Here is a 23,540-nt window from a genome sequence, read left to right on the forward strand (position 1 = left end):
GCGCTAATAGGCTGTAAGACTGTGTGTTAGAACGAGGATAAAAAAGAGAGAGAGAGAGAGAGAGAGAGAGAGAGAGAGCAAATACAACACAAAGGAAAACAAGGAACAGATTGATGAATAAAGAAAGTGACAGATCATAAGAGAGAGCATAAAATGGTAGGGAAAAGAGGAGGCGAGAGAAAAAAGAGGGGAAAGAATGTGAAAGATTAGAGAGAGAGAATAGGGGCAAAGATAAAAATCGGGCAGGAGAAAAATTTAAGAAGGGAGAGAGAGAGAGAGAGAGAGAGAGAGAGAGAGAGAGAGAGAGAGAGAGAAGAGATATATAGAACCAGGGAAAGTCAGAAATAAGAGAGAGAGAAAGAATTGAGAGACTAAGAATGAGTAAGCGAGAGAGAGAGAGAGAGAGAGAGAGAGAGAGAGAGAGAGATAAAGAGTTAAGACTCAAAAAGAGGAGAGTTTAGTTCTAAAAGAGAGAGTTGAGAATGAGAAATGAAAGAGAAAGCCTTGATAGTAAAATATGAGAGAGAGAGAAAGAGAGAGAGAGTTGAGAGTCAGAAATGAGCATGAGGAAAAGAGAGTTGAGAGAGACAGAGAGAGAGAGAGAGAGTGGGTTAAGACTCAAAGAGAGAAAGAGTAATGAGTCATAACTGTGCACTTATAGGCTATTATACTGTGTGTAAGAATAAGGAGAAGAGAGCGAGAGATAGATATAGAGAGAAAGAGCAGAGAGAAGGGTAGGGTCAGAGAAAAATGAGAGAAGAAAGTAGAGAGAGTTTTGGGACATAGAAAAAGAGAGAGTAAAGAAAGTTGAGTAATAATAATTCAAAATTAGAGAAAGAGAATCGAGTATGTGAGACGAGAGAGAGAAATAGTTGGGGTGAGAGACAAATGCGTGTAGAAGGGAGAGAGAGAAAAAGAGACTTGGAAAAATATAGATTGGGATATAGAAAAAGAGAGAGGAAAGAAAGCTGAGTCATAACAGAGAAAGAGAGAGTTGGGAATCAAAAATCGGAGAAAGAGAGTCAAAAATCAGAGATGAGAGAGAAATAGTTGAGTGTCGGAAATTAGAAAGAAATAGTTGAGAGCCAAAAAAGAAAGTTACAAAGAGTTGAGCTGTCATAACAGAGAAGTTGAGAGTCAGAAATGAGAGAAAGGGAGTTGAGAATGAGAGATGAGAGAGAAAGACTTGAGAGTAAAACATGAAAAAAAGAGAGAGAAAGAGAGAGAGTTGTGAGTCACGAATGAAGAAAAGGGAAAGGGAGTTGAGATTCAAAGATTAGAGACAGAGAAAGGGGTTGAGACTCGAGCGAGAAGAGAGAGAGAGCGAGCAATGAGTCATAACTCTGACATGATTATGAGGAAAGTTTTAGTAGCGCACTAAGAGGCTATTATACTCTGTGTTAAAACGAGGAGAAGAGAGAGAGAGAGAGCAGAGATGGGGTATTGTGAGAGAAAAATGAGAGAAGAAGGGAGAGAAAGAAAAGACAGAAAAAGAAAGTATTAGATTAGTATATAGGAGAAAAAAAGAGTGAAGATAGTCATAACAAAGAGAGAGAAAGTTGAGAATCAGAAATGAGAGAGAGAGAGTCAAGTATGAGAGAAGAGAGAAAGAAATAGTTGAGAGTCAAAAAAGAGAGAGAAAGAGACAAAAAATTGAGACTCAAAAAGAGAGTTGAGTCATAACAGAGAGAGAATCAGAGTTAAGAGTCAGAAATCAGAGAGTTGAGAATGAGAGATGAGAGATAGAAAGAGTTGAGAATCAGAAATTAGAGAGAGGGAGTCGAGAATGAGAGATGAGAGAGAAAGAATTGAGAGTCAAAAAACTGAGAGAGAGTTGAATTGAGTCAGAATTGAGCAAGAGAGAAAGAGAGAGAGAAACAAATAGTTGAGGGTCAATTCAAGAATTGAAAAAGAGAGAGAGAGTTTTGAGTCATAACTCAGAGAGATAGAGTGAGAGGGAGGAAGAGTAAGGAAACATACATCAGTTAGAGAGAGTCAGAAATAGAGAAAGAAACAGATAGAAAGAGAGGAGAGGAGAGGGGGCAGAAAGAGACAAGAAGAGTGTAGATTGCAAAACCCAGGAAAAGTCGAGAGTAGACAGAGAGAAAGAAATAGATAGAGAGACAGCTCTTTTACTCAATTCAGTCTCATTCCTCAACGTTCTACTGCCTTCGAAATATCTGGAATTCTGACAAATCAGACGGAGGAGTTCCCATGATTGTTGATATTCCGTTTCTAAAGTCTGAACTCGGGAGTGTGCGAGGCGATGTGAGACGATGTGATCGGCGACGGGTTGCCAGCACCCCAGCAAAACAATCAATTACTGAGCCCAGTGTGTCTGAACCTTCCATTGAACACCAGCGTGGCTACCAGTCTTTTAACTGGATCATTATTAGGCTGTCTCTTAACGCCGATCCTCCGGGGCTTCTCGGAGGTGTGGGATGTGGGATGCTGCATCACACTAAAGGAAAAAAGAAAAGAAAAGAAAAGAAATGAAAACGCTTCACTTCGCAGCGCTCACCCACCCGCCCACACTGGCGAAGTTACATCAAGTCTCCATGGAAACTCTGGCATTTGGACGATGCAAGACGCGAAGAGAGAAAGCCATCAGAGAAAGTTTGGGAAAAAAGATGTAGGCAGGTGATTAGCGCTTTCGTTGTTTTAGCGCTAACCTGCATTTGCATGTGAAAGCGCTAACTATTTTTAACTGCGTCAGATGCCGAGGTCAAGTATTGATGGGTTTTCTTTTCCTAGGGGAGCCTGGAATATCACGGGGGCGGGAGAGTCGGGGGGGCTTGAATATTGATCGAGGCCGGTAGGAATGTCTGGCGGAGGAGGCAGATCATATTCATAAATCTGCCGGAGTGACAGGATGCCAGCCTAGCCTGCAGCTGCCACCGGGTTTGAGCTGAACATTAGATTAAATACAGATGAAATACAGGGAAAAGGTAATACGGCAGCTGGGCTATTCGCTAACCAGAGCCATTTTCAGCAATTGCAACATTGATCTCACACTCTGTAAACAGCGCCAGGAAATCCTGTGTTTGTCAATACTATTTGGATGCCGCTTTCAAAATTGTATTTGACACCTGTAAAGAAATCATCTGTCATCAGTTTGTTCCTCGCTGTAAAGGCACTGTCATGCATGGATGTTGGTTTTCAGACCAATATTGCTAATATGCCCTATCTTTTTCTGCTTTGTCATGTTTCAGATAATGTCTACAGAGAATGTCTGGACAACGGGACGTGGGCAAGGAAGGCGGACTACTCGCAGTGTCTGGAAATACTTAATGAAGAGGTATGAGGCCATTTTTCTTTTTTTTAAATTTTAAACTCTATAAAATACTGTATTTCTTCAACAACATGGTGGTAACACTTTACTTGGATGGTCCATTTGATGGCCTTGTTGATGCTCAACTCACATTCAACTAACATTCAAATGAATGTCTATTAAATGCATCTGAACCCTATGTTGAATGTAAATGATTCAAATTAGAATCTAACCCTACACCTAACCCTAACCTTAACCCTTAATCAACCATGAAATCTAACCCTACACTTGACCCTAACCTTAACCCTTAACCTAAGCTTTAAATCTAACCCTAAACCCAATGCTAAAATATTAAGATTAGGGTTTGAATTTTATAGACATGCAGTTGAATGTTAGTTGAGCATCATAATAAATGGACCATCCAAGTAAAGTGTTACCAAAATGGTTTATTGACAAAAATCTGTAAAAAAGCTGTACAGGAAACAGCCAGAACCAGTAAACAGCTCAGGGTCAATACCAGTATACAGCAGCAATGGAAAGTAAACACACCATAAACAGGAAAGAGTCCAAATGTCATACACGAGCAGGCAATATCAGAGAAAACTAGATTTTAGGTTAACAAAAGCAAAAAAAGGGGTCATCACAAGTAGGCAAAATCGAGGTTAAAAAACAAAACAAGGTCTTACTCAAGAGGGTAAACACAGGCAAAGGGATAAACCAATCATACATGGAAAACCACCAATACACAGCAAGGTGTGTGTGTGGAGTTAGTGGTGTATTTATATAGGTGCAAACAGGTGTAATCAATATCCTGGTGATTAACTTACTGGAGGTGCTGTGAAGTGCAGTAAAATGCAATCATGTGAGTGAGTGAAGTCAGTGTGTGGTGCAGTCTGGGTCTTGTAGGCCAGAGGTAGGCCAGAGGTTTACACGTTTACAACCTAGGCAAAATCGAGGTTAAAAAACAAAACAAGGTCTTACATAAGAGGGTAAACACAGGCAAAGGGATAAACAAATCATACATGGAAAACCAACAATACACAGCAAGGTCTGTGTGAGTGGATTGAGGGTGTATTTATATAGGTGCGAACAGGTGTAATCAATATTCTGGTGATTAACTTACTGGAGGTGCCGCGTGCAGTAAAATGCAATTAATTGTGTGAGGGAGTGAAGTCAGCGTGTGGTGCAGTCTGGGTCTTGTAGACCAGAGGCTTACATTACTGTTAAACTTAGGGAGATTCCATGCTAGTATAACCAGCATGCAACAGTAATATCTCTCGACATGGAAGGGTTAACACAGCCGCTTCCAGTACAGATCCATTAACTGGAGCAGAAGACGTGCTCTTATAGAGTACAGTAAAGAACACTCTGACCTAAGTGAAGTGGTGCTGTAGGTGACTTGGCAGAATGCCTGAGCATGATGCAGATGGCCCCGGGTTCAAGCACAAATGGGATTTATGTAACAGATGCTCTGATATACATTGCAAATGTGAAACTCTCCACTGTTAAGATAAAAATGGGCATATTTTGCATTTTTTCCTTTCTTTTTGCCTGAATGTGTTGGATTATTAGTTCATGGTAAACTGAGTAGTAGTAGATTAGATGAATATATTTAGAATTTATTCACTGATTATGCTGCATCAGAATGATTGCGCTGTGGGTTTGGATTGTTTGTGAACTATGCAAGTATATTCACACATAGACAAAATTGTTCGTCAGAGAAATAATTAGAATCGGACAAAAGTAACAATAAATCAAAATTCTACGAAAATTAACAAATTAAAATCTGACATTGATTTTGAACAGTGAATTCACAATCAGTCACAGGTCATGGGTCTTGCAACAGGATAATGACCCAAAACGCACAGCTAAAAACACCCAAGAATGGCAAGAAGTGGAAAGTATTGGACTGTTCTGAAGTGGTCTTCTATGAGCCCTGACCTAAATCCTATTGAGTATCTTTGGAAGGAGCTGAAACATGTCGTGTGGAAAAGACCACCTTCAAACCTGAGACAACTGCAGCTGTTTGCTCATGAGGAGTGGGCCAAAATACCTGCTGAGGTGCAGAAGTCTCATAGACAGTTACGGGAATCGTTTGATTGCAGTGATTGCCTCAACAAAAGATTGTGCAACAAAATATGGTTAAATAAGTTATGGGTACCATTATTTTTGTTTAAGCATGTTTAATGAGTATATATATTTTTTTTTTAATTCTGTTGAAGCATGGTTGAAAAGCAATGGCTGACTTTTTTTGTTCATTAATCGATATATAGAGCTATATAGAGCATACTGTATACAGCGATTGTTCCCAAACCAACCGTTTTTCTGGATAGTTTGAAAACACCCTATTCAGCCAATCAGGAACTCCTGCAGGCACTGATTAATTGGATCAGGTGAGGGTAATTAGGGTTGGAGCCTGTGGAAATCTGTAGAAACAAAGCTCTCCAAAAGCAGGGTTGAAAAGTACTGGTATAGGGCTAGCTTTACTACACTAGTACTTCCAATATAGACTCACATGCCAAATGCCATCGGACATGCTGCTACTATTGGGTCCCATGACTTTTGCCATGTCCTGTGGACGCTAAAGGTTTGAGGCATTTTGTATCGAATTTAAAAGTGATTTCTGCCAGATTCGCTATATATATATATATATGCAATCAAAAATACATACTGTACATAAAGCTAAAGATTAACCTCTCTGGAGTTGGAACAACATCTATAACTCAAAAAATGCATAGCATAAAAATAAAAAGAAAAGAAAAGCAAACAGATAACTGGAACAGGATAGCAATGCAGAGACTGGCCAGCCGAAGAAGTACACTGTATCACAGATACAGTAAGACTGCGCGTGTGCAAGATTTATCAGCTGTCATCTATTGTAAGATGAGGAGCAGGAAGAGCAGATTAATAATGTACAGGCTCTTTATCTGCTTTCAAAGTGAACGTTTAACCAGGCGTGGTGGGATGCTGTCCTCAGGGAGGCTCTCAAAGTGAGAAAGCATTCGCCGTCAGTGGAATCAGGCTGCTGGAAAGGAGGCCGCTAATGCACGGGCTGACAGTTACAGTCATACAGCAGGAGGCTGTGCTACACCTGTCACTGACTCATTACATTAAAAAGGTCTCGCAACCAGCGGCTCCAGCTTTTCTGAATGTACACTTTGGTGTGCATTTCCTGCAGGACAATGCTTATACCCATATACTGCTGCTGTCTTCATAAAAACACAGCAGCAGCAGCTTTTAAAATCAACTGTAGGGGAATAAATTGTACAAACAAATCTTAGCGGAGGTAGCCAGCAGCCATTGCTAAACAAAGGACCTTTAGGCAAGGGACTGGACATAGGGGGCACCTGGATTTGAACCAGGGACCTCTTGATCTGCAGTCAAAAGCTCTACAACTGAGCTGTACCCCCATTCAATAAAATGCACTTTAAAATATATGGATTCTACATTGTAACAACAAATCTGTGCCAGATCAACCACATCTAAAGTGGTAGCCAGCAGCCATTGCTAAGCAAATAGCCTTTAAGCAAGGGACTGGACATAAGGGGCACACAGATTTGAACGGGGACCTCTTGATCTGAAGTCAAATGCTCTACCACTGAGCTAAAACCCCTTGGAAGTACTATCTATTAAAATACATTCAAATGCATGAATTATACTTTGTGTAAACAAGTCTTATCCAAAATGCGTAGCCAATAGCCATTGCTAAAGAAAGCACTGGACATAGGGGGCACCTGGATTTGAACCGGGAACCTCTTGATCAGCAATCAAATGCTCTACCACTGAGCTATAGACCCTTTGGTACAACCCACCTAAAAATGCATTCAATTGCATGGATTATACATTGTGAAATCAATTCTCAGCCAAATTACCAAAAGTTTAACTGGTAGCCGACAGCCATTGCTAAACAAATTGCTCCTAATGAAGGGACTGGACATAGGGGGCACCCAGATTTGAACTGGGGACCTATTGATCTACAGTCAAATGCTCTACCGCTGAGCTATACCCCCTTGAAAGTACTACTTTGTGTAAACGAATCTTAGCCAAAGTAGCCAATAGCCATTGCTAAACAAAGCACCTTCAAGTGAGGGACTATGTGCACATAAGCCAAACTGTAATACCTGCTTTTTACATCAGAACCAATGCGTGAAATTGAATGCGAGTTGTCTGATGCACCCGCTGTTTTACTAACAACCGATTGATGGACATCATGAAGTTATCTCACAGAGGAGTGTAAAACATAGTTATAATGAAGTTCCATTGTTATTATGAAGTTTATAAAGGTGAGACTAAAAACGTGCCGAACCGTGGGGTTTATACCTATTTTTTTTTCTGAACCTGCACACTGGTGCACTATTCCAACAGGACAATGCTCATCTATAATTTGGACAGTGCTCATCCACATACTGCAGGCATCAGTATCAAAACCACAACGAGTTTTGTCTTCTCATTTTTCCAACAAAGGACAACTCTGTTTTGTTTTTTTTTCCCTATTTTTTCCCAGATCACCTTTGAATGAGCAAAAAAAAAAAAAAAATGAGGCCACACAATTCTGAGAACACAAGTTGCAGGGAGCGCTGGCGCTTCAAACGAGGTTCACAGCAGCACTGCAAGAGACTGGAGCCTTTGAAGCAGTGAATTTAAGGCCGTCCCTAAATATGCCTCCAGTTGTCACGGATGATGTAGCACACGAGAGGGGTATAACAGCGGGTTACATAATATTGCTTTAACACCACTGCAGGCCACAGAGTGCGGCTTCCTTAACGCTGCCACATGGCAGGATATGCTTCCTTAGCTATGCAGACACCAGCTGGGCTGCAGTCATTATCACGAACAGTTGGAACAGGGACTTGCAACTCATCAACACTAACCAATTACAGATGAGCTCTTCATTTACATGTGTAATGTCTGGTTTTTATAAAGATACACCTATTAGGGAAGGGGCATTTTCAGAATACTGTGTCTTTTAGCGCTCAGACTAAAGGCTTAGATGATGGTGTGTGGTACCTTTTGATTTTAATGGCTCAATCCCATTCCAACCCTTGGCTCTACCAATTGGTCCTACCCCACTGTTTGAGCATGCAAGCTTAGGGTAGGGTAGGGTGTATTGAGGCTGGAGAAGTGTGTGTGTGTGTGTGTGTGGGGGGGGGGTGTTAGGGCTACATGTTCCTTCAAACTTAAATATTTCCTTCAAGCTAAAATATTAACACTGATGAGAGTTACATAGGGTTAATATATGGTTCCATACGGTGTTGAATTAACTCTTGTGGTAGAGTTATTTCAACACTATAATGAGTGGGACAATATGTTATCTAGGACAGTGTCAAATTAAACTCTTACAGGGTTAATATGACATTGTCAATTTTGCTGTGTAGATCCTTAGGATTTTACCCTTTCCCTTTTAACTCTGTTCCAAGGTGGAAGAGATACACCCAAAAACCAGGGGTAGGGGGGCAAATTAGAAATGGGTTTGCGCCAATGATTCCATCTAGGCCCATCCTCAACCAAGTACAGAACGAGGCAGATGTATGAACGAGATGAATTGAATGGATACCTATTAGTGACCTACTTAGCCAACAGATGGTGCACCAGTGAAACTAAACATAATCCATGCATTAGACCTCTAGAATTCTGACCTTGTTTTTAAAGTTCTCAAATTCCGAAACACTCTAAAAGAGCTTGTCTGAGGAGCCACTGGTGCGAAGCCACCATCTGTGGGATTATGACTGAACGCCTCTAAGTCAGAAAACCATCTAGATGGAACGATATCTGCAGTGCAGGGGAGCTACGGTTGCTCCCACGGGTGGAAACACTCGCTTACTGTCTCAGAGACAGCTGACAGAATGCTGCATCCCATCTCTGAATTGTCGGTGGTCTACAGTGCGGAATGATTGGTAGATGACTTGATACAAAATCAGGGGTTTTGTGGAAGAGTAGAAAAAGCAGTGTCATGCTGTGATCCGTCAGAAATGGAAAGAATACATGTATTCTAATTTTTGTCTACAGAACTAAAACAGGTTTCATTTTTAATTTTTTTTTTTTTAACAAATGCTCATACATGACACTTATTTATCAGCATGTATATTCATATTACAAATGTTAGCAAATCATTCATTATCTCGTCAGAATTTGAACATTAATAAATCGCTAGTTATCATGAATTTTAAACCAGGCAAATATTTATCAATTGCAGTTTATGTTGCCAATGCATTAGTTCATTAGTATTTATGAATCTGATAGCAACTTTTTAGTTTCTTAAATGTAAAAAATAACAGTAATAATCGTTAGTTAATGGTATATTAATGGAAGTTATTCATTAATGAAAGTGTTACCAAAAACTGAACGTTTTTTGCTTGTTTTTGATGATATGATGATCATTTAGAGTATCCAATTGACCTTATTTTCCGTGTTCCATGTTTTTTTGAAACTCCACTCAGATAGGGACTTGAACCCAAGACCCCAGCGAACGTGCTAACCACTAAGCCACTGTATTGCCCTATAGGTTTCACTGCTTTTACTCTTTTACATAAAATTCCCCATTTTGGTAGTTGCTTACTCAATTATTTGGTGTAAATGTTACATTATATTCCCTAACCTTAAACAGGTGTGTATAGATACAAAAATACATCTCTTTTAAAATATTTTCTTTGGGCAAAATGTTAATCTGGGAGTTGATTAAAGGACAAATTAAAAAAATGCTACAATATGTTTTGCATTAGCCACTAACCACACTAAGCGCTAGCTCTTTTGCCATTCAGAGGTGAGTATTATCAGCCTGTAACCTGCTGCTAACCCCAGCTAGCACTGCAGGAGCAGCATTAGCATTATCTGTTTACCACACTAAGCACTAGCTCTTTTGCCATTCAGAGGTGAGCATTATCGACCTGTAGCCTGCTTCTAGCCCTGGCTAGCACTGCAGGAGCAGCATTAGCATTAGCCGCAAACTGTAAAAAATAATAGCTCCTTCGCTGTTCAGAGGTGAGTATATCAGACTGTAGTCTGCTTGTTTACACCACTAAAATAAGCTATGTGGGATAAACTGCTAGCTAATTTTGCCCTGCCCTACCGGAACACTCAGGGTTCCTCAGTGTAGCTCTGTCAGGCGACATTAGCCGCTAACCGTGGCTAGCTGTTAGTCTTAGTGGAAATCTGGAAATCTAAGCTTACTGTACAAAAACAGAAGCGCTTTACTGACCCAAACAGTATTTAAGAGAGAAAATTGTGTAGATTAGCATCCAGTGTTTTTTTTTACCTTTTTAAAAGAAAGTGTTTTTATTGAGAATTACAGTTTGGTTTACTTAGCTTAGCACGGCTTTACAGGTCTGCTGAATTAGAAGAAAAACATAGCGACACTCCTGTTCCTTACTAGTGCCGCATAATGTGCCTTATAGTCCGGTGCGCTTTATAGTTTAAAAAAAAGGATACCTTGACTTCCAGTGAAAATTAAGAAAGTTCATCCTTCTCCTTTAAAGTTTAAATTCTGGAGATACGAGATCTTTAAAGTGACAGCAACAAAATGCTGGTTTTGTATCTTTTTGGACATTTCCCGTCCACCTACTTGCTTACACAGCACTGTTGCCATCGCATGATACCCATGGGCTCATGGGCTCAGGTTCATGATGTGATTTCTGTCAAGGGTTTGACTGAGGCATTGATTGAGGGAGTCGAATAAAAAAAAAAAAAAAAAAACAATCCAGCGTCAGTCAGTAATGGACTACCCTGGTCCTGGAGGAGCGCAGTAATGCACAGTTTGGCGTTTTCTCCTCCTACGTGGCTTGGCCAAATTCGATGCATCAGTTAATTGCTAGGTCCATTCTGGGATGAGGCAAAGACAACCCATCAGAGAAGAAGACAATGATCTGCACAGGGGTACAGCTCTCCAAGTCTGGAGTCTCATAAATCTAGGACAGAAAACAATGCACGACACTGAATCATTATAAATCAGATTTGGTATCAGTATCTAAAGGTGTACCACAAGGTTCAATTTTGGGTCCAGTTTTACTGAACTTGGGTCCAGTTTTATGTTTGTTATGTTTGTTTATGGTACGCAGGTAAACACACTGGTTGATTTTATTTTATTAAGACCCTGTCCAGTTATTTGCCAGAATATATCACTTCATTACATAGCCCCAGTGGGGAATGTTTTAGCTAACGTTAGCTAGGTTAACTAATGTTAACTACTTTATTTTAGTGGGGAATGTTTTAGCTAATATTAGCTAGGTTAACTAATGTTAACTACTTTATTATTTAAATTTTGGGTCCAGTTTTATTTATTATATACATAAATGATATTGCTAGCTCTGCTTCTACCTCTAGACTGAAAAACTCATCTTTAAGCAGATGACACAATTTGATATTGCTTAGCTGATTCTGTTCATGCTGCAGCAAGAAAATTACAGAGCTCATTTAATGCTCTACAGGTGGCATTGAATTATTGTATTTCTTCTTAATTAAATCTTATATTGTTTCCTTGATTTTATAATTTAAACCTTGTTTTTTAGTACCTTTAATTTGGTAAATTCTTGATTGATTGATTGACTGATTGATTGATTGATTGATTCCCTTCTAATGGGAAAGCGCCTAAGTAAACTAAACTGCCTCATTTAAATAATTTAAATTGCGGAAATATAGTTATTATTTTATTTGTCATGCCAATCCTTTTTTTTATAAATGTTCAGCTACATTAAAAATGAGAGTTGCCCTTGATGTACTTCCCTGTCTCTGAACACTAGAGATTACCACAACACACAGTGTGATTGACAGCATAAGTGCAACATCCTGATCTGTTTAAATAGCTGGATTTAGTCTGTCTCTCTGTACAGAGGAGAATATGATGGAGCATTACAAAGACAGACATGAGTCAAATGCTATACATTTCTTTCAATTCACTTCAGCTGCTCCAGGTCAGATTCCAGGCCTTAGCCGTAGCGCTTCGGACTGAACTGAATTAGTTTAACCCTTGTGTGGTGTTCCGGTCTGTGGGACCCGTTTTCATTTTTCATCAAATGATACTAAAAATTTTTTTTTTTTCTAACTCAAACTCATTGGCATTGACTCATTTTTTGTGAAAAACATATATCAAAACACATTTTTGATAAACACACACTGTACACCCCCCCCTTAACAATTATATTACATACAGTATGTTTGGCCAAGGGCTAATAAACATTGCTTCATTTGTAAATTTGAAATTAAACAAATTTTCTACTCATATCTTGAGTTTAATTCATTTTCTTTTACATTTTATTAAAAAACTAATAAAAAAAGAGTAGCACTTTTTAAAAGAAATGTAACATAAGAAAGGTAAAGGGCAAATATTAACCATGTAAGCTGTTTATACTGCTTGCAATTTAGGTGAAGCAAGCATGTGTAAAACATTTTAATGTAAAATTGCTTAATTTTGCTGAATTAAATACAAGTAACAAAGTAAACGAGTAACAAAAATATGAACACCACACAAGGGTTAAACGCTCTGCATTACTGTCAGAGGGAGTATACTGTACAGCTATACATGCTGCAGACTGCTTCTGTTAGCGATCATGACGAGCTCAAGCTGTGCAGTCATGGAGTCTGGATTGGGTAGTTTCATTGTGGAGCTGAGAATAGGATCTGTTGGGTTGAGCGCAGCGTGAACAGGAGACGAAAGCTGCAAACCACAGCTTGTCAAATCTCTCTTTAATTAATTATCTGGAGGAAAATTACTGTTTTTTTCTTATTTCTGTGTTATGATAGGATTAGTTAAAGCTGATAAACACAAAGCATAGATCTAAGTCAACCAGTGTTCTAATAAACAGCACAGATTTGTGGTTTAATTATTTCTAAATGCGAGCCATCAACACAGGAAAAAAAATAAAATAATACACCTTGTGGGGCTCAGAACGCACAAAAGGCATGTACTAATTTTCTTGATTAATTAATTATAGGTGTGTTTTGGGAGTAACATGAACTAAACCAATCATCTAAATCTTCTCTTGCCAAATTCACTTCCCTTTAAGAGCCAGATGCGCTCTGACTTTGGCACATTGCTATTTTAACAGTGCAGCGCGGAAAATTTAAAAATGTATATTAATTGTTTCATTTTTCGTTAAGGAATATGATACCAAAAAACAAATATTGGCTTGTATGATCCAAACAAAAATGACAAAAAAAAAAACAGACCAGGAGCTGAACTTGATTTATATTTTGATTCATTCTGACTTTTTTCCACCTTAAATGCTTGCAGTAACTCACAGACAGTCTATATTTGTTATTTTTGGGGGTTTTTTTGCAACCAAAGGAGCATAAAGACAGTCATTTCTAGACATGAATAAAGTGAAATGAAACTTTTACTGATGAAGGATGACTCCTTTTTTTAAAGGTATTTTAAGGCATTTAAGGTGGAATGGAAATTCGAATAAGATGTTTGTGAAAAATCAAAATTAATTTCAGCTCCTGTTCTGTTTTTTTTTTTTTTTTCTCATTTTTGTTTGACTCATCAAATAAAAAACAGAAAAAAACAGCCGTTATTTATTTGTTTTTTGGTATTATATTCAAAAACGAAAAATGAAATAATATATATATATATATATATATATATATATATATATATATATATATATATATATATATATATTTTCCATTTTCTGATTTTGATTCTCAGTTGAACATCAAATGAATGAATGTTGCACAGATTCAGCTCATTTAAGCGAACAGCAATGTTATTTCATTATGTATTCTGTTTATTGTTAGTGTGAAAGTTGGGCAGTGTTGCACCTGTGTTTTTTTCATTGCCCAGATAGCAATACACTAGACATTTACCTGAACACTCCTCACTTCCAGACCACCAGTGTAGATATATTCACAAGTTGTTCACTGTTGCAATTTAAACTTTCAACTTTTTAGACTTTTGGCGGGGTGTTAGATAGCGATGAGCATTCATTTATTGTTCCTGGTAATCTTTATTCTGGGTGCAACTATTGCCCAACTATATCTTCGATAGTGTTTTTATATTGCAGAATATTCTTTGTGCTTAATAAAGGTCTTAGAGCTTAGCCTAAAACATTAGGGTAAAGTTTATGTTATTTAGTTATGACTAGTCTTGATTCATAATCCATAATCATAACTTTTTTATTTAATATGAAGACCCATGCTAACAAATGTTTTAATATTTACTTTCCCCTTGCATTTGCCCTGTGTGTTTTTCCCGTGTCTTTGCTCCTGTCTTCTGTGCTCACCTGTTCGTTTGTAGCTCCGCCACCTTGTTACCTGGTCCCAGGTGTTTTCTGTTTCCTGTCTCCGTCTGTGTGTACATATAGTCCCCTTTGTTTCAGTGTCATTTGTCGGTGGTTGTAAGTCTAACGTCAGTCAGGTTATGTGTTCCTTTGATTTTTCAAGTCTCCATGTACTCTCTGTTTCTTTGTTTCTTTTATTTATTAATTTAGTTATTTAGTTTAATTGTTTTATTTTAATTGCATGACAGCTTTTAAACGATAATACTTACCGTTTTCCATTTAATAACCAATCATATGAGAGCTAATAGCACTAGATTTTTCCTGGGTGGTCTTTACAGCAGAGCACGCAATAGGGCACAGCTTGTGGACACTTGCAAACACTGGCCGCTGGCCAGACCAACTGGCACCAGGGGACATGTGGCTCCTCTAAGGTTGTTCTAAGTCCCTGACACCTCTAGTACATACACACATACACAGATACACACACACACACACACTCACACACACAATACAAGGCAGACGGGATGCTAGCTACCAGCTATCTCTGCCATCTGTTTCCTGCAGGACTGTAGATTTAATAATTAATAAGTTCACTCACACAGAGGAACATGTGGTTGCGCCGCGGTGCTCACGGTTTAAGCAAATGTGGGAACAGACCCAGCAGGACAGGCTACTTGCGTGGGTCCGGCCCAGGGGAAGAAGATACGGCAGGATGAGTACATCACTGCGAACTGAAACAACAAGTAATAAACAAAGGAATAAAGCAGATACAGTCCAGAGATTATTACTTTATTACTGTCATTACCGAAGTTTGTTATTAAGTATCTGCTCAATTACTACTTTAATATATAGAGATTAATTAATGTTACTGAATGCCGTAACACATGCAGACCAGCACTGTGTCTCATTTCACGCTGCCTTGTGTCATATTATTATTTTATTATTATTAATTTCCTATACCTATTATGATTTTTTTGGCATTTGTGGGATACAAATGCATTGGTAACCCTTAACAATAAAGCTAATACAGGGGTTGGACAATGAAACTGAAACACCTGTCATTTTAGTGTGGGAGGTTTCATGGCTAAATTGGAGCAGCCTGGTGGTCAATCTTCGTTAACTGCGCATTATTGCACCAGTAAGAGCGTGAAGAGTATGAAGGTTTAATTAGCAGGGTAAGAGCACAGTTTTGCTCGAAATATTGTAATGCACACAACATTATGGGTGACATACCAGAGTTCAAAAGAGGACAAATTGTCAGTGCACGTCTTCTTGGTGCATCTGTGACCAAGACAGCAAGTCTTTGTGATGCATCAAGAGCCACGGTATCCAGGGTAATGTCAGCATACCACCAAGAAGGACCAACCACATCCAATAGGATTAACTGTGGACGCTGTAAGAGGAAGCTGTCTGAAAGGGATGTTCGGGTGCTAAACGGGATTGTATCCAAAAAACATAAAACCACGGCTGAACAAATCACGGCAGAATTCAATGTGCACCTCAACTCACCTGCTTCCACAAGAACTGTCCGTCGAGACAATAAATTATTGTGGCCTAAAACCAGGTGTTTCAGTTTTATTGTCCAACCCCTGTATGTGTTCCTTCATAGTCTGGATTAATTCAGTATTAATGTACAATGTAAATAAGCATACATTCCTTCACAGTCCTCCACTGTCCTTTACATTACAAAACTAAGGTATGATACCATAAAGCCATGTTCAATGTATTTACACGTTTGCTTTGAGATGCTCTAAAAGACACACTTTACACATGCATTTCTGGACAAGCTGAGCAGAGAGATACAAACCCATTACTGAAAGTGAAGACAGCATGTGGAGTGAGGCAGTAGAGTAATAAAACAGGTTTTTACACTAATATAACATTTGTCTTTGCTAGTATCTTTCTTTCTGACAGCTTCAGCAGAGTTACATAGTACAGTTAGTAGCATGCTGAGCTCTAAAAAGCAGCAATAACACATTAATCAGTGTAGAAAATCACAATGATCTTGAAGTGAAAATTTAAAACCTTCAAACCCTGGAATGTGGGCCCTCGCCTCTTATTTCTACTTTTTTGTAACTACTGACACAATTAGCAGCAATTTCACAAACCCGAAAACAGACCCCTGTGGGACTCCATAAAATATTTAAAGCGAAAAGTTGCCGTGAAGCTTGTAACAGACATTCTTTTGTATTTTGTTTCTCCTGCAGTGTATCAGTGTCTTTATTCAGAGCCCTGGCACAGAGCTTCTGCCACTGTTTTCAATTTGCAATAACTGACTCGAATCCTGGTTAGACTACCGCCCTTTATCATAATCAGTGACATATGTACGACTTTCAGACCTTCAGAAGTCCTAGGGTGCATTCCATTCCCCATAGTAGTTCTTGCAAATTGGACACCACAGGACATTAAGCCATTTTAGGGGTTGTTCAAACCACAGGGAGTGAAAATGTTCAGTATTAAGGGAACTTCAAACTGTGACATGAGTGAGACGTTTTTTCACCTCACAGAAAGTTACAGGAAGTTGACCCATCTTTCATTGCGTGTCGGATATTTGGGAAAAAAAATGAGTTTTTGTTTCATGTCAATGCAGGATGATTTAAATGAAGGTATTGAATCAAATCACGCTCCATTTATTCACACCCTGAGCTTAGTGTTTAGGGTATGTACCAAGGGATATACCAGTCAAACGTTTGGACACACTTTCTTATTCAACATTTTTATTTTTACTTCTTTTCCTACATAGCAAATGAATACTGAAGAAACACATAAGGAATCATGTTGTAACTTAAAAATGTTAAACAACTTTAAAATCAAAAGCATTTATGTTGGCTCTTATCTGGGGTTCTGTTAACTTGGCATTTCTGAGGCTGGTTCATCATACCATTTTTGATGATCTTTGCGATTTGAGGATACCTTCAAAGTTCTTACAGTAATTGCATTTCTTTATTTAGTTGTGTAGTTATTTCCATATTACGGATTAGAACATTACTCAAATAGAGCTATTCACTGTATACCTGCAACTCTACCTCTTCACTACTTCACACACTGATGCTCTCAAACTAACATTAAGAGGCAAGAAATGCAAGTAATTAACTCTTGACGAGTTCAGCACAGCTGTTAACTGAAAGCCTGAATTCCAGGTGACTCTACCTCATAAAACTGATTAAAAAAATCCTGTCATCGAACCAAGAGGTGCTACTTTGAAGAATCTAAAATATAAAACATATTCTGTTTTTTTTTTTTTTGTTAAGTAAATAATTCCATATATTTTCCACCATACTTTGACTGACTTTAATATTAGTCTACATTTTTGAAAGTGTCCAAACCTTTGACTGGTGCTGTATTAGGGTATTAGGGATGCTTGGAATTGGAATTGGTTCGAGAGTAACATTTCTTCACATAAAAATTTGGACCAATAACTGTATTTTAAGAAGTTATTAACAGTTAATCTATTACTCTTAGATTGTTTAGCTGCATCTACCTAAACACACTGAAAAAACAATGTTTATTGGCTGGTTTTCATTTAATATTTTACAAATGTTTCCTTTTGTTACCAACCAGAGTAATCTACCAAATCTGATGCTAAACATGCAGAGTTTAAATACAGTCATAATTCTGTTAAAGTAAACTGAAATCAATTGTGTTAAGTTATAGTTCCATCGGTACAAGGATTTATACATTATACAATAATAATTTTGCTTCTGTACAACAACTCAGTGGATTGATTTGATTTTCAGATATCATTCAAGGGGTTTAACAAAAAACATTGCATTATCGATTTCTAAATTACTGCTATTTTTGCAGATTCTCTCCAAATTCATTAGCTTAAATGTAGACAAATAATACAGATGGACATTATTGCAAATATTAAAATTGTGGATTTGAAGGCAATAACAGCCTGATGTCCAGATTTCACGTACATTACAAGATATTGGATTTCCTCTTTCACAATGCTTTACAAGGAATAATTCCTAGAGAGTGTTCTTGAACTAACTAAGGCTGGATGCAGCAGCATTAGCATTAGCCGCTAACCGAAGCGCTAGAACTTTTGCCATTCAGAGGCAAGCACAACTACTAGCTGATAGCGCCCTGGGTTGCCGAAACACTCAGGGTTCCTCAGTCTACCGCTATCGGGTGGCATTTACGTTCCAATAGCGCTGTGGTTAACGGCTAATGCTAATGCTGCTGCACCCAGCCTTAGTGCTGGGAAACTTCACTAAAAACTCACCCTTAGACAAAATATTAGAAATCTAAGCTTACTGTAAATAAATGGAAGCGCTTTACTCACCCAAATAAACAGTTTTCAGGAGAGAAATCTGTGTAGATTTACATCCAGCACTCGTTTGACTTTAAGTGTTTAAATGTTAATGGACATTATTGCAAATATTAAATTTGTGGCTTTGTAAGCAACGACAGTCTAATGTCCAGATTCTATGGACGTTACAAGATGTTGGGTTTCCTCCTTCATGATGCTTTACAAGGCCTAATTCCTAGAGAGTGTTTTTAAACCAACTAGATATTGTATTATGGTTTTCTTCCCCCTAAATTCAAACTCAGAATTCTACAGTCATTTAATTCCATTGTCTTCATCGGTCCTCCATTGATCCTGCCAGTCTGTTTCATTCTCAGCAGTTATTAGACCTTTTTTGAATACCTTGGAGACCATCATTGTTCCCCACTGCTTTTCCAAGGGCATGTAAACAATATTCCTGTTGAAGGAACTGTGTGATCTCTCTTATGATTTCCAGTGAAAGTACCACTTGTGTGTTTGATTCCTGCTGAGTAAGCACACAGATAGGTGTTCTCCCCTTAGGGCATCAATAACAACTTAAAGAGGACATTTGAGAGGACAAAAGAAAGGTTGTAAGCCTCAAGCACCTTCATGGGGGTTCATTTTCTTGATGTTATTCTCCTAGAAAAGCTTTTACATAGAAGTATAGGGAATATTTGGCAACCAAAAACTTCACTGAAAACTTACCCTTAAACAAAATTTTGGAAACCTAAGCTCACTGTAAATAAATGGAAGTGCTTTACTCAAATAAAAGGTTTTCAGGAGAAAAAGATTAACATCCAGCTCTCGTTTGACTTTAAAAGAAAATGTTTTTTTAAGAATTACACTTTTGTTTACTTAGGCTCTTCCCTTTTATACTAGCCTTATGTGTGAAAATAGACCAGAAAAATTATGTTAATTCATAGTGCACCTTATAATCTGGTGCAGCTTATAGTCTGTAAATTACAGTAACTGCCTTTTTCTGTGTAAATTTTTTGTTAGCCAGCTACATGTGACCTAAGTTGCACTGCTGTGTTAAATGTATGATTACAATAGCACTGCTGAGCTAAACCCACGACTAAAATTGCACTGCTGAGGTAAATAGCTTTAATAAATTGCTGTAGTTTTGTAGGTAATTGCCTTTTATTTTAGGACGCAAGACATATCATTTAATCAATGGTGAAAAAAAAAATCAAATTTTCATTATTCTCTATTATTTTCTGACACAAATATTAATTTCCTTGCATCCCTACTTTCAAGCCAGTGTAAAGATGTCCGAACGGATCATGCAGATATGCTCTTCAATGTGTGAAATCTGATCCAATTACACAATAAAGTAGATCCCATTAGGTCAGTGAAAAAAAAAACAGAACACAGAAAAAAATAGCATCTCCTCGTCTAGTGTGCTTTTTTAACGAAAGCAGAAATGTTTGTGAAAAGGGGGTTCGAAAAAGGTTTTTCTCACTTCAGTGATCATGTTAAAAACATGCCTAACCAACGTTCACACATTTTTTTCCCTCCCGGCAGCTCTATTGTATTCCACACTCTCCAGCCTCGCCTTCCGTTTTCACTTCATGCAGCACATGCTTCCAGTGGGCTTCTTCTCATAAGTAGTAAAAGAGAGCAGACAGTGGTGGCTAAAGTTCGTTGACCCCCTATCAGCAGCATTTACCATCGCTAAAAACATAGATACAGAGCTTACAGTGGAAAGAAAAATCAAAAAGGAGATCTCTTTTATATCTATTTATATATACATGGGTTGTACAATGAAACTGAAACACCTGGTTTTAGACCACAATAATTGATTGTGGTGACGGACAGTTCTGGTGGAAACAGGAGAGTTGAGGTGCACACTGAATTCTGCCGTGATTTGATCAGCCGTGGTTTTATGTTTTTTGGATACAATCCGGGTTAGCACCCGAACATCCCTTTCAGACAGCTTCCTCTTACAGCGTCCACAGTTAATCCTGTTGGATGTGGTTGGTCCTTCTTGGTGGTAAGCTGACATTACCCTGGAGACCGTGGCTCTTGATACATCACAAAGATTTGCTGTCTTGGTCACAGATGCTCCAGCAAGACGTGCACCAACAATTTGTTCTCTTTTGAACTCTGGTATGTCACCCATAATGTTGCATGCATTGAAATATTTTGAGCAAAACTGTGCTCTTATACAACTGATTAGGAGAAATTGCGTGAGACAAAAATTAGACAATACAATTTCATGTGATTTAAGTTGCACTGCTGTGGTGAATGTATGACTAAAGTCGCACTGCTGAGGTAACTAGCTATCTAGGTCGCTAAATGTATGATAATATTGTTTTTCCAGGATGTTTCTTATAAAATTGCTTAGGAAAATTGTTAAACGTGTCTGTGGGTGAGACTTTTTTGAAATATGTACTAAAGGAGAAGGGCTTCTTCCTAGGAGACAAATTTGATAACCATCTAATCTCATATTACTGTCTGTCTAGGATAATCTACATAGATAGGTTAGTGTCTAGTAAAGAGACAAATGGACATCATCAGAAAAAGAAGAATAAGTAGAATAATATTGATACACTGAAGTATACATTTATACAATTTCAGTTTAAACCCTGTGGGTAAGAGGGACTTGATTTTACTATAATAGCCTCTTCACAGGTTCTGTTTTTCTATACAGTATTTTATTTTTTTATTTTTTTACTGTGGTTATTATTTCTTAGGTCACGCAGGTGCTAAGCTAAGATTTCTTTCGCTAATCCCATGAGCTCTCCGAACACAAGAAAGCACTCTGAGAGATGCATGCGGCAAGGTTGATGCTCTCTGAAGAAAGTAGGGAGGAGAAAGCAATGACAATGGAGCCGCTGTAGTCCGGTCATTCCCTAAAGTGTGTACAAATGGCATGGTGCTAATGCAACACTTGAGTAGTGTTACCCCTGCCGATACTGGCGGAAGATGTTAGCGGGAGAGGCTTGTAAAGATAGTCGGATATAAGCGAAAAGACAGGCAGACATATCTCCCATCCAAATGGCCCCGAGAGACCAGGCATTGCAAAACTCAAATTGTAGCTGTGGGCCTGTCCGGGAACAGCTGGCGGCGTGGTCCGGATGAAGAGGCACACGGGGAATAAGATATAGTATCTTCCAGATATTATGCAATAATTTCTATACTATGTCTGTTATTACGTGCAGACAGAGACTGGGTTTCCTTTATGGTAATAAATCTTGTCTGCCTATGTTTGCTAAAAAAAAACAGTGGTAGAGGCGACTTTAGAGGTCTGTTAGTATTGGACTACGCTGATGATATTTATAGGCATTAAAAAGACTAAAAATAAACTAAAAATAAAAATTACAGACCTTTCCATTCCTTGTACAGGGGTTGGACAATGAAACTGAAACACCTGTCATTTTAGTGTTAAGTATTTCATTGCTAATTTGGAGCGGCCTGGTGGCCAATCTTCATTAATTGCACATTATTGCACCAGTAAGAGCAGAGTGTGAAGGTTCAATTAGCAGGGTAAGAGCACAGTTTTACTAAAAATATTGCAATGCACACAACATTATGGGTGCCATACCAGAGTTCAAAAGAGGACAAATTGTTGGTGCACGTCTTGCTGGAGCATCTGTGACCAAGACAGTAAGTCTTTGTGATCATTTGTATCAAGAGCCACGGTATCCGGGGTAAAGTCAGCATGTCCCCACGAAGAAGGACCAACCACATCCAACAGGATTAACTGTGGATGCTGTAAGAGGAAGCTGTCTGAAAGGGATGTGCTTACTCGGATTGAATCCAAAAAACATAAAATTCATATACAAAGAATTCAATGTGCACCTTAACTCTGTCCATCAGGACAATAAATTATTATGGTCTAAAACCAGGTGTTTCAGTTTCATTGTTCAACCCCTGTAGGTGGAAAACTCTCTGATGCTTAAACCAATGGAGTGGAAAAGGCTGGTGGAAAGTGGGTTACATTTTCTTTTTGCTTTTCTTCCAGTTCATCGTGAGCTGTCTTTGAAAAAACCCTCTTCTGAGAGGATTTAGCGCTTTTGCGTTTGTGTTGAAAGAGGCGGAAACAGTGTGAGAGTATGCGTGTGCCCACACTGCCACCAGAATCAGGGGAGGGAGGATGGGCTCAAAGGCCCTGACAGTCTGCCATTGCAGTGGCAGATGGAAGAGGCTTAGGCTCAGGCCCTCTGAAGTCTGCTGGATGCCTGTGTGGTTGGTCTCGGAGACAGAGGGTCTCAGAGCGAGAGAGAGAGGGTGACGATAAGTCCACAATATTCGTCTGTCTCAATCTGCTGTGTTTCGTACTGCTAATGACCACCTGTGTTTACTGAGCGTGAGGAAATCTGTGCCTGCTACTGTACTCATGTACTAACTGTATTCATCAATCATTAAGATCCCTTTTATTCTGTATAAAAGAGCCTTCGTTGAAAACAGCAATCATCCCCCTGGTCTGACTCACCAACAGGTTTAATTTTGGCCTCAGGCTGAATGATTAGAGGAGATATTTATAATTTACAGGATTTTATTTCATTTTTTTTAGGGCTGCCGATTGATATTCTTTCAAGGGCTTTTCTAATCAAATTTCCTCTAATCAAATTTGTCGCAAGCTCTCGTTCATTCGTTATTTTGACGACCAGTGAAGTGCTGAGCGTTTATAGAAATGTACAGTCTATGTTTAGCAATCAGAAATAAAAGGAATCATGCAGTAATCATAATACTTTTTTTTTCACCCTGCACTGTGAAGGTTAACATGTTGTGTTCAATAAAACCATGCAAACATATATATTTTTTTTGTGTGTGTGGTAGT

At 38.5% G+C, this 23,540-nt stretch overlaps 1 protein-coding gene and 2 non-coding genes across 3 annotated transcripts in view; 1 reads left to right on the plus strand and 2 right to left on the minus strand.

The window, feature by feature from the left end:
• crhr1 (corticotropin releasing hormone receptor 1) overlaps window positions 1-23,540 on the plus strand; it is a 244,536-nt gene that overhangs the window by 136,674 nt on the left and 84,322 nt on the right. Inside the window, exon 5 of the mRNA XM_022665066.2 lies at window positions 3,213-3,298. Coding sequence (XP_022520787.1) covers window positions 3,213-3,298 — 86 coding nt within the window. The remainder of the gene's footprint in view (window positions 1-3,212; window positions 3,299-23,540) is intronic.
• trnac-gca (transfer RNA cysteine (anticodon GCA)) lies at window positions 6,610-6,681 on the minus strand. Its single transcript has one exon. It is a non-coding gene; the product is annotated as a tRNA-Cys (tRNA).
• trnay-gua (transfer RNA tyrosine (anticodon GUA)) lies at window positions 7,210-7,281 on the minus strand. The gene has a single exon. It is a non-coding gene; the product is annotated as a tRNA-Tyr (tRNA).

Source organism: Astyanax mexicanus, chromosome 19, assembly GCF_023375975.1.
Source record: "Astyanax mexicanus isolate ESR-SI-001 chromosome 19, AstMex3_surface, whole genome shotgun sequence".
Classification (NCBI taxonomy): domain Eukaryota; kingdom Metazoa; phylum Chordata; class Actinopteri; order Characiformes; family Acestrorhamphidae; genus Astyanax; species Astyanax mexicanus.